This window comes from Cucurbita moschata, unplaced genomic scaffold, assembly GCF_002738365.1.
Source record: "Cucurbita moschata cultivar Rifu unplaced genomic scaffold, Cmos_1.0 Cmo_Scf00018, whole genome shotgun sequence".
Lineage (NCBI taxonomy): Eukaryota > Viridiplantae > Streptophyta > Magnoliopsida > Cucurbitales > Cucurbitaceae > Cucurbita > Cucurbita moschata.
In genome coordinates, this window is record NW_019268534.1 from 1,241,062 (window position 1) to 1,252,382 (window position 11,321).

At 31.7% G+C, this 11,321-nt stretch overlaps 2 protein-coding genes across 11 annotated transcripts in view; one reads left to right on the plus strand and one right to left on the minus strand.

The window, feature by feature from the left end:
- The window catches only part of LOC111456408 (protein SPIRRIG-like), a 22,080-nt gene extending 17,303 nt beyond the window's left edge, over nt 1-4,777 (minus strand). The window contains exons 1-6 of the mRNA XM_023098256.1: nt 4,054-4,777; nt 2,130-2,199; nt 1,890-1,975; nt 875-1,010; nt 732-788; nt 141-317 (exon numbers count right to left, since the gene is read on the minus strand). Of these exons, the coding sequence (XP_022954024.1) occupies nt 141-317; nt 732-788; nt 875-1,010; nt 1,890-1,975; nt 2,130-2,199; nt 4,054-4,223 (696 nt within the window). The 5' untranslated portion in view covers nt 4,224-4,777. The remainder of the gene's footprint in view (nt 1-140; nt 318-731; nt 789-874; nt 1,011-1,889; nt 1,976-2,129; nt 2,200-4,053) is intronic.
- A 4,724-nt stretch (nt 4,778-9,501) lies between these two features.
- LOC111456538 overlaps nt 9,502-11,321 on the plus strand; it is a 6,625-nt gene continuing 4,805 nt past the window's right edge. For 2 of the 10 annotated variants that reach the window (XR_002712780.1, XR_002712781.1), the window contains exons 1-2: nt 9,502-9,686; nt 9,775-10,442. Coding sequence is in view for 7 of the 10 variants with exons in the window: in XM_023098446.1 (XP_022954214.1) it covers nt 9,597-9,686; nt 9,775-9,874; nt 10,350-10,442; nt 10,583-11,004 (705 nt within the window). In the remaining 3 variants the exon portion in view is untranslated. The other 8 variants (XR_002712782.1, XM_023098446.1, XM_023098448.1 and 5 more) reach the window with 8 other exon arrangements.

The following is an 11,321-nucleotide window of genomic DNA, read 5'->3' on the forward strand; positions in this document are numbered from 1 at the left end:
AAAAAAAAAAAAAAAAAAAAAAAAAAAAAAAAAAAAAAAAAAAAAAAAAAAAAAGATACATCATTATCTCAGGTTCAACTGCTCATACACAAGCACATGGCCAAAAAAAAAAGAAAAAAAAGAAAAAAAATAGAAGTTACCTCAAGACGGCGTCCTTGTCCACCACGACCATTGTGATCTTCACCTAAGACTGATTTTTCTTCATAACTAGCTGTCTTTTCCCTCTGATTGGCTTCATCAGGATCCAGGAGGGCATTGAGAATATGAATTAGACAGCAGAATATACCCGAATCAAGAAGGGATTGCTTGTCAATAGGCTGCAAAAGATTGTCTGAAAAGTAAGATTCTAAAGAAGGACTCTGCACTGCTTGGTTTAATAGCATAAACGAAACAGCCATAAAATTCCACAGCTCTTCATTTCATGAAAGTAATATTGTCATGAAAGGAAAATATGGTTGCATACTTGTCCACCAAATATCTTTGCCTGAATATGTTTGTTACTTCAATTATATTACATAAGTTTTCTTCATATGTCAATTAAGATTGATACTTTATCAACAATGGGAAAGAAAACAAATTCAGAGAAAAGATCAGAGACTGAAGTACTCAATAGGACAGCAATACACACTGACACTAGAATGAGTGATAAGAAAGAAATAGATCACATTAATGTTCATGTAAAATAAAGATGCTGAACTTAAATAGAATCTCCCAAAGTTTAAGGAATATACCCCAGATATAAGGACTTCAACTGCAGTTAACAGATTTGCACCTGGACAAATAACATCCTGCAAAGAAGTTATGACTTGAGTTTGACTGAATAATATGTTTAATCGGTAATTTGGATGAGACAGCAAATCGCTGTAGAGCAAACCTCGGCAACTTCTGTAAAATACTTTAGTACTTTTACTACATCCAAAGACCTTGTTTTACTGCTGATTTTTAGCTTCTCAATATCTGTAACAAATGCTCTTCCCACAACAAAAGAGAATATATGTGTTTCGACTATCCTGTAGTGCATCAAAACCCTCAAAAGTCAGTCATAAACTCAAAAGAAAGAAGACTATATGTCATTAAAGAAACGTTTAAGCCAGACACCGACGCTCGTGACACTCTGTCATACAATAACATAAACTAGACTACCATTAAACTTAGAATTTGGGCTTTTCAAATATCAGGTAAATGTAATATATCAAAGAAATTGATCCCATACTCAAATCGCTTAATTGATTGTCTCCTCAATTCAATATCAAAAGTCCACAAGTTGACCCTATATAGTCAAAGTGAAATCTCCTAATAATAAATCCGAAGTCTAAGACAAGACAATAATCTCAGAGAATCACCATAAATAAATTTGAAAATTTTTAACCAAATACTTTAAGCTTTTGGGATTAAGAAGATTGATTCCATCATGTACCATCTAAACGCTAAAAGAATCTCAAACCTCTTTCACCAAGTTCCGTCAGTTCAGGTTGATGAACCATTTGTTCTTACATTCTTATATCCAAGGCATGCATGAACCCGGCATAACTTTCAATTGCGACTCCAGCCATGGATTTTGGAATATATAATCATTTGTGGTGGTTTAGTTTTATGCATAAATTTCAAATATGACTGGTTCTTAGACGAAAAATATATATATAAAATAAACTTTTTTTTCTTAAAGAGGTGCCAGGGCAGTTCTAATATCATTATCACCAAATAAAGCAGGTTACAAATAAGAGCTACAGGTTCATTATATCAAACAAAAAAGTATCATATATAGACTCTCATTGACGAGTATTTAAATTGGATACAGAGGAACAACGAAAAAAGATTTATCAATCAAAATACCAGCGCAAAAAGAAATATTCAACTTCAAGAGAGCAAGGCAGGAGTGGTAGTCATACAAAGTAACTAATTGAGCTACATTAGCATGTTGCTTCACTAATCTACAAAAAGTATCCACAGTCATATTCAAGGCCGCCTCTTTGTCCTGCATGGTTGATGAAGAAAGGGTAGCAATATCAGTTGTCTATCACAGCCAATACATTATCTTGTGGGTGGGTGCATATGAGTCGGGTTTCGGGGGGCAGAGAGGAGAACAAATAACATAAAAAGATCAATTAATTAGTACAGTCGTCAGTCACCTTTTCAGAGCTGGATGACCGAAATTCTTCCCAACAACGCTTGAAGTCCAATTCCAGTTCATGTCTGCTTCTGCTTAAAAATAAAAGGTACCATCAATACTAGAATGTATTGACAAATTCAATTAGCACAATTAAAAAAGTATTAACAGAAGCTATAGACCCTTTTTCTAACTGATTTAGATTAGCTAACCGAAGTGCAAGTGAAAACCACTGATAACTCCCCCAAAATATCCGAAGTCCGAAAGTTAAACGCAAAATTGACCTCAAAATATATGAGGGGAAGAAAGCAAGCATAAGTCACAACATATACCATTAGAACTGGAGCAACCAACCAAAAATGACACCTATCCTCTAAAACCATCTCCACCAAAAAATACAAACAAATACTTGCACTAACTAAAATTCCTTTACATACATCAATTCTTCTGCTGTGCACGAATAAGGCAAAAACCTCAACTTCTTAGGCATCCAATTAGACACCTCAAACAACAAAGTGCACCATCTACGAGAAATGGCCTTAAAACCCAATGGTTTGGAGGCAAAGAATGACAGCACCGGTTTTTTGGCATAACACTATACATCTCTAACCTCTTACACTAACTAAAATAGAAAGGGAATCACAAATTTCATCTGAATATCAACCAAAGTCAACTGATAGGCTTCTGAAACCTAAAGGGGAAGAAGTACTTAGTGCTCCATGAAGCTCGTTCAAAACAAGAAGTAAACTCACAATACCTCCACCCCGGTAAGAGTTGGAGAATAAAAATCACAATGCTGCCACAGGAGGGTTAAACAACCAGGACATAGCTAACGATCACACACCAAACGCCTTTTAGAACATTTCTAATGGCTAGAAATCAAAGTTGCTAGAAATAATACTAGTTTGTTGACTCCTAAGAAACCATGTTCTATTGACCAACATTTCTTTTATCCAACTCAGCATTATCAGTCCATGACACTTGTTTTCAATTTTAACAAACATGAGCTTCTACCCCGATACTAACACTGTGATCTTACTGTAATATAAAAGGACAAAACCAGTGATTCTTGCACATGATTTTCATTTTTCAGAAAATTTTGCATGCACAGTGTCAAATGATGCACAAATCCACCGCATCCATTTTGATGTAAGCTAAGTTTTCATATAACTTCTTCCCATCCTGTTTAGCCTAACGATTGAAGTTTGTATTGCTAGCATTATACAAGAGAGAGCTCCAAAGTTAGTGATTGGTTCAAATGCTTTAAGTAAGCTTTGAGTTTATCACCTAGCATGTTTGTGGACTTTCTTTTTATCTTTTTTTTTCAAAATCACATGCTAAAAGAAACATAAGGTAGCTGAATTAGTCTATTTCTCCTTCACGACAACACCCAAAAGAAGGTAATAATGGGAGTCAGCCAGACAGAAGTTTTCTAAAGCATTTATCGTTTAAATTTTTGTTAATATAAAGAAGAGTGAGTTTTGACACATGGATGAAGGTGCAATCCCTTAATTTCCAGCTAACATGAAGTCCCTAAGAATGTCATATCTCACAGGAAAACCACATAAACATATCAGAGCTAACAATGGTATAGATATTGGGGCATCGCAGGAGTACCATTAACAGTAACAAACAGTGTTCAAAAAATGAAATGGTATGGAATAAAAGTAAATTTTACGCACGTCAAACAAATTTCAAATAATCACACCACGAATCAAATGACAGATTCATTCACCATCGACACAAGCAACACGGAAGGCCAAGAACAGGAAACGAACATTAAATCAAAAATAGTAGACACTGTTCCTGCCAACGACACACATGAAATTTGAATTCAACCAAGAACTCAATTCATCATTCCCATCCAAAACCCACGGAATAAATGTCAAAAGTACAGCGATTTTGGGCAGATTAAATTAAGAAAGAAATAGAAAGTGGAAGCAGACCTTGCAGGAGATGAAGCGGAGTCAGGGCGACGAGCTGAGTAAGGCGCATGATTATCATGGGCGGAGGAAGAGTGTATGGAAGAAGAAGAGGAAGCAGAGGGAGCAGAACCATGAGACGGAGTTAACCCGACCTTCTCTTTGATGTCCTTAAGCAATGTAACCCATTTCATCGTTTTGCTTTAGGATCCTTGAACCATGCGAGCCTTCCGTTTTCATCCGCCGCCGGGTGCTTCCTCTCTAACCAGATCGGAACCCTTCTAGGCCAACCTAGAAGGATATCCTCAAACAACCCCACCAGCTCCAAATTCCTCAAAATGCCTCACAAAATCAAAACCAACCCAGCTCCTCTAAATGTCTCCTCTCCTCTCCTTTTCCAATCGATCAAATTGACACGGCAAGATCTAGAACACAACAGAAACCTATATTGATTCCGATTTCCACTGCTTCTTTGAAAAAAAAATAATATATCTTTTTCCCAGAAATGTAATGTTATCCCTTAATCAATCGATGGCAGTAACAAAACGCGGATTTCCGTTAGAGAAAGGAAAAAATACGGAGAAAAAAAAAAAAAACAAAACAGCCACAGCCACAGCCACAGCCACCACTTCAAAATCTCTCTCTCTTCTGCGATTTTTTGTTTTTGGACAGCCACTCCGCGCCTTCTTTCTCGCCCTATATCCTTCCTTTCTTTCACCTTCTTCCTCCTCTAAACACTTCCATTTCCCATTTCATTTCAATCTTTTTACATTCTCTCTCTCTCTCTCTCTAAGACTGAAACATGATCAACTGCGTCAACGTGGATTCCACGTCTACGATTTTGCCACGTGGCCATCCAACATTTACACTGGGCCCCGCTTCTTCTTTCTCTCGTGAGGGCTTTTGTGGTCTTTTCCTTTTTCTTTTTCTTTTTCTTTTTTTTTTGTTGTAATTCTTAGTTCATTAATTATTTTAATTCATCTCTTTTTTGCCAAAATAAATACCTCTTTGGCTACCTTCAAATCTACGTCATCTTTTTCTTTTTTTTTTCTTCCCCTCTATTAATAATTTTATTTTTATAATAAATTTTTAATTAGTGTTATTCTATAAAAATATATTCATATTTATTAACAAAATAATTTAGCGATATAATTAAAGTTACTTGTTGGTAACATATATTTTTTAAAAGTTAATTTAAATATTGACGAACGATAAAATTTATTTAAAATTAAAATTGTGTAAGTTTCGAGGTATAAATTTATTTATTTTATTGGTTGTTTTTTTGCTTCTTACTTTATTTTTTTTATTTTTTTCATTATTATGGTTGTTGGTAGTCACAATATGTAGTTGAATAATGATGAGTATGAATTAATATACTATAAAGTATAAAGCAAGTAAAACACAATGTGAGAATATCTTCTGCTTTTTTATTTTTTCTATTTTTTTAATTATATTTCTCATGAACAAAAAATATAAATAAATTGACGTTTGTCCAAGGCTTTCATGTACAATGGAGTAATTGTTAGACAATTATAATTTTGTATTTTAAATTTAAAAATTAATATAAATTTTGTTATAAAAAATTATTGAACTCCAAGAGATTTAATGAGGGAGTGGTGGGGGAGGGAGGGAGGATAGAGACAGATACCTACCTAGGACTAAGAGTAATTACACTAAATATAAATGGGATAAGAGATTTAAATTATTTTAACATATAAATTAAATTAATAAAAATATATAAACTTTATATTTTATATAAAAATATTCTTAATTTTGAAAAGTTTGAATAATACCTCTAAATTTGAAAAAAAAAAATTTAACATTTTGTTTTAAAAAAATACCCATATACTTTTCTTTTCTTTTTTAATTAAAAAAATTCTTTAATGAAATTTTAAAAGTAGCATTTAATATCATTTATCTTTATTTTTTAAAAAAACAAATAAATTACCATCATTAATATATGAATAAGAATTATATATTAGACACTTAATATCTCGACTTTTTAATATTATTTTTAAATTTTCGTGAGTATTTTTAAAAGTGATATTAACCGTAAAAATATTTTTTAAATTTTTTAAAAATTTTAAAGATGTTTTTGAAGCTTTTAAAAAAAACATTTAAGTGTTTTTTAAGTTAAAAAAAAGTATTTATTAAACCCTCTTTTATACCTTCTTAAAATATTTATGAAATAAAATATTAACAATTTTTATAAAATAAAAAAATAATAATAAATAATATATATATATATATATATATATTTTTTTTTTTTTAAATTTAAAGATATCATTAAAATTTTGGAAATTTGTGGTGTTTCTTTTTTTTTTTATAGATAGAATGCAAAGTTGGATAATTATTAATTTAGCAAAAAAAAAAATATATATATATATATATATATATATTTATATTTATATCATATTAGATGTCCAATTCTATGATAAAGACAATTCACAAATTACAACGTGCATATGCGGTGATAGATTAGGTGAAATTTGACCCGCATCAAGCAAAAGAATTTTATATAATTTTTTCCAATTCTAAAAAGTAATTTTAAATAAATCAAACACGATAATTATTTTCGTTTTTACAACGTATAACTACTACTAGAACAGTTGTTATTATTATTATTATTAATTTAAAGATTAATTAGGTCACAATACAGTCTTCTTAATTGTTTCTACTTACTACATTTTTTATTGTGTGGTTTAAATATTTACGTGGGGTTGAGTATTATGCTTTCAATAATTAAATATGAAATATAATATAAAATTTTGGGTGGCTTAAAAGAACACTTTTTTATATCTATTTTTATTTGGAAGCTTTTAATTTTATTGAATTTTTTAATTTAAAAACTCAATATGCTTATAAATTTTATTATGATATAATTTAATTTGATTATATAATAAATGTGGCTAAGATTTAATAGGCTTTCTTAAAATATATAGATTAATAGAGTAATTAAAGATTAAATGAACTTAGGTTATAAATATATAGTTGTTGAACTATAAATAAATAAATAAATAAAAAGAGAAATTGTTGGGGATTAAAGAAAATTATTCAACAAATAAAGTTATTAAAGATGCATTTGCACATTCCTTTTATGCCCTTCACTAGCATTGCTTGGCCCCTCGTCCCCTCAATATCTACAAAAACACCCTTTAATATATTTTAGTTATTCTTTATCAACCAAATAATTTTCTACAAATGCCAATAAATATATATATATTAGCGTAAAATGATGATTTGGTATATGAATGTGTTGGACGATGAAAGTCCAACATCGATTGATTTAAGAAATAATTATAGGTTTATAATTGAAAAATATTGTTTCCATTAGTACAAAGTCTTTTTGGGAATTCTAAAGTAAAACCACGAGAGCTTATGCTCAAGATAGATAATATCTCATAGACATTGAGAAGTTCTCATTTTTAAATGGTCAATATTTAAATAAAAATAGAATTTATTTACGGAGAGAGAGAAAAATGGGGCTGAAGAAGAGAGAAAAGGAAAGGAAAACAGAAAAGATATTTGGGTGAGGGTCCCACAGTGTGAAGAACGAGAAAAGAAGCGCGTGAAAGTGGGTCCCAACAAAATTTGATTACACCAGCACGATGCGGGCGAGGGAAGAGGCGCGATTTTATCCAATTTCCACTTTATTTATTTATTTTCATTTTAATAATTAAGTTTTTGTGGTTTAAAAAATGCTTAATTTTTTATCCCCAACTTAGATAACATTCCACGTGTATTTTTATTGATTAATGTAATTAATTTAATTTCAAATTTCATCCATTTTCTACTATAAATTCAACATTTAGATTTTAAATTTCATGTTTATTTAGTCATTATTTAAATACTGGAATTGAATAGATAGCATTTGTTCTTTTATTTTATCATTTTTTTCTCTACGTATTTTGAATTAATTCAATAATAATTTTTCTTGCTAATTTAATGAAATTTGGAAAGAAAACTCATTTAAAATTAACTTAAAATATAGTCAAAATTGATTAATTGATGAAATTAATGAACCTAATATAGTACTACCAAATGTCAAGATTACAGTGACTTTGCTGAACATTTAATGCTACAATATCTTATTATGCTACTCACTAAACATTTAATGTGAGATTATTTTATTTTATGGAAGATAATGTTAACAAAAATAGTAGAGTAACGTGAACGTAAGCATATAACTTAATGATAATGTGATACCCTAGTAAATGAGAGATACATGAATGAATCGATATTACATCTAAACGAGAGTGATTTTAACGATAAGGTGACTGTAAAAAGATTTAAATGATATGAAATTTGCTAACAATATCAACCGTATGTACCTCATTTTTAGTAACTTGATTATAGAAACTTTATGGTTAAACGTGTTTTATTTCGAGTAATTCAATACTGAACGACCTCATATAAATTTTGCTGAAATACACGTGAATGAGAACAAAACATGTTGGAATGACTTGTGTTAGTATGTGAGAATAGTATTGACTCTTAAGGTGCCAAGAGTAAGTAACGTGCTCATGTTGTAGTGCATACAACATGATGGCTCCTGACATGCTATAATGACTCGTATTAGTTTGTGTGGATGGTCTTCATTTTTAAGAAACGAAAAGTAGATAATGTGACTATGTCACAGAGAAATGTCGAGACCATACTATGTCAAATCTACGTTTCGAATCTTGAATCAAATTACGGGCATAGGTCACCATGGATAATTATCACATATCAAGGTTCAAGTCATTATATTTTATTTATTGTAATAAAAAAGGAAAAAAATAGAAAGTGAATGTACGGCAAAAATATTGTTTATGGGATAAATAAAATTATTTTTTATTGCATGATATAATTATTAAATAAATATTGAAATGGAAAATTACATACAAATTTCAATTTAGGATAAGTTACTATATTCGGCCACCGCTGCATTGTGACAATAAATAATATTAAAGAAATAATGATAATCACAAAATGCCAATAACCACATTGGGGGCTGATCCAACCCTCGTGGGCCCATAGGCCACATCATACATTGGGCCAATATGGGACAGCTGCAACCCTCATGGGCCTCGAGGTTTTTGGGCCCAACGTCACTCTTGCTGGGTGATGAAAGTTTTATAATAAATAAATACTCTCTTTTGTGGAGAGTCGTGTTCGTCTGATATTAGAATCATATTCTTTGGTCTGGTATTAGAGTCATATTTTAAATTTAGTCGTGCCAATATATTGATAAATTCTTAAATGTCGAACAAAGCACTCCAAAAGAAAAGGAGTCAAGCCTCCTAAGGGGAGACGTACTTTGTTCGTCTAACATGATATTAGAACTCCTTTAAATATCGAATAAAGGACTCAGTAGTGCCAATTGGTAAATCCTCAAATATCAAAATAGAGGACTTGAAAAGAAAATTAGGGGAAGGTGTTCAAGGAGAAGTTGGAAAATGTTGGAGGATGAAAACTGGCATCATCAAAGTGTACTATATTTAGCTCTAGAGATATGATAGAAGATGGTTCCCATTGCCTCTTAGTTACTTGCACTCGAGCTTCAACTCCATACCAACTCCCGATCGATGGACGAAAATCTGAAAATCCAACGCTTTGAAGTTCCTCCTTCGGCCTCAAACTTCGAGTTTCTCATCGAATCTCGCGACGTTCCCGCTGTAATATTTGTGAAAGTTCCTCTGATTTTTGATTCGTAGGTAATTCCATTGCATCATCTTCCGTTTCTTATGTTCTATGGCTCCGAAGGTTCTTGTAGGAGGCGTTATGGACTGGAGATCTTTATCGGAGTGGATTTCGTACAATGGCGGCCTTGGCAATCTACAGGTTGTATTTCAACGTTCCCGCTGTAAGCTAGCTTGTTTTGATATATATATATATATATTTTACAATTTAATCCTTGTAATTAAAAAGACGTAATCAATAAGTGCCTTGTCAAAGATTCCTCTGTAATTCAGCCATAGGAATAAGTTGGCATTTACCAATGCATAGGTAACTCCAAATAAGATTTGTAATGAATTTGTTGATGTAAAACATTTAACCGTTACATTTTTTAACAAGTACGAGGAGAATGTTGCTGTAAAGAAAAGTAGGAAGACTAGAACGTTATAAATGTCATAATATTGGGACTCTCGTGGAGTATTGTGCTTAAGATCAAGTTATTCTGGCCTATGTTTGAAAGCTTGTAAGCTATGATCACTAACTGTATGATGAAAATTTATAGATTGAGTTTGAATACTCAGTATCTCCATGAATATTGCATTATGCTTTTTTCTCATTAAGGCTATTGTGATAGAGTTGGGTTTGACATCTTTAAAATTAAGGTCAGAACGAAGTTTTGCATGTGCCTTGTTCTCTTGCTGACATGAATGAAACAAAGAACCATGAGCATGTCGTACCAAGTATCAGAAGGTTGGGTAAAGTTCTCTTCCCCACTCTAGATTTCTCAATAGTGTTTTTAACTCTCTCATAAGTGAGAGAATAGGGTTTAGAAGTTGCATTTTAAATTTGGTGGTTGAGGCAATTTGGTATATTGATCTTTGTTATTAATTGCCAGATCAAGGAGTTCAATGTTTGAGTCAATTACTTGAAGGTGGGGATTTGAGAGAAAAAGAGCTAAGGGAAGAAACTTATTCTCATAGGCTTATTACTATAGTTCATGACCACATAAGCGCTTCCGATCAAATTAAACACCTACAATCAAGTTCTACAAAAGGTTCTGCAGATGAGGTGGAGAGGATGGAGATGACTAGTTTACAGAGCTTGGAGAACGATCAAATAGCTACCTTTATTTGGAATTTGGAACCATGTATTCTTCAAAAGTTCCTTCTCACCACGGCGGTGATTTCTTTTGACTTCCCCATTACATTTACAAGGTTGAAATTGTTTTCATGGAAGGCCTTGAGGAAACTAGTTTATTCCAATTGTTCTGGTCTAATTAATATACTAAGCTTTCTCATTATTGAAATAGATGCATGAATATATTCGATGGATGTCGAACTATTTGTTTTAGTCGATAGATGTGTGAAATTATTCCTCTTTTTCTTGTTTTCCCCTTCTTTGTTTCTTCCTTAGCTTGTCATCTTATCCTACTTTCTTTTCCATCTATAATGACTTCCCAAGAACTCTAGAGGCTCTTATACTGCACTTGCCTTCTCCAGTTGGAGCAGAAGTTCTTACTCGAAAATTTGATTAGATGGATCAAGGAAACACCGATGAGGATCAGTTTATTATATTCTTACAAAAAAAAAAAAAAAAAAAAAAAAAAAAAAAAAAAAAAAAAAAAAAAAAAAAAA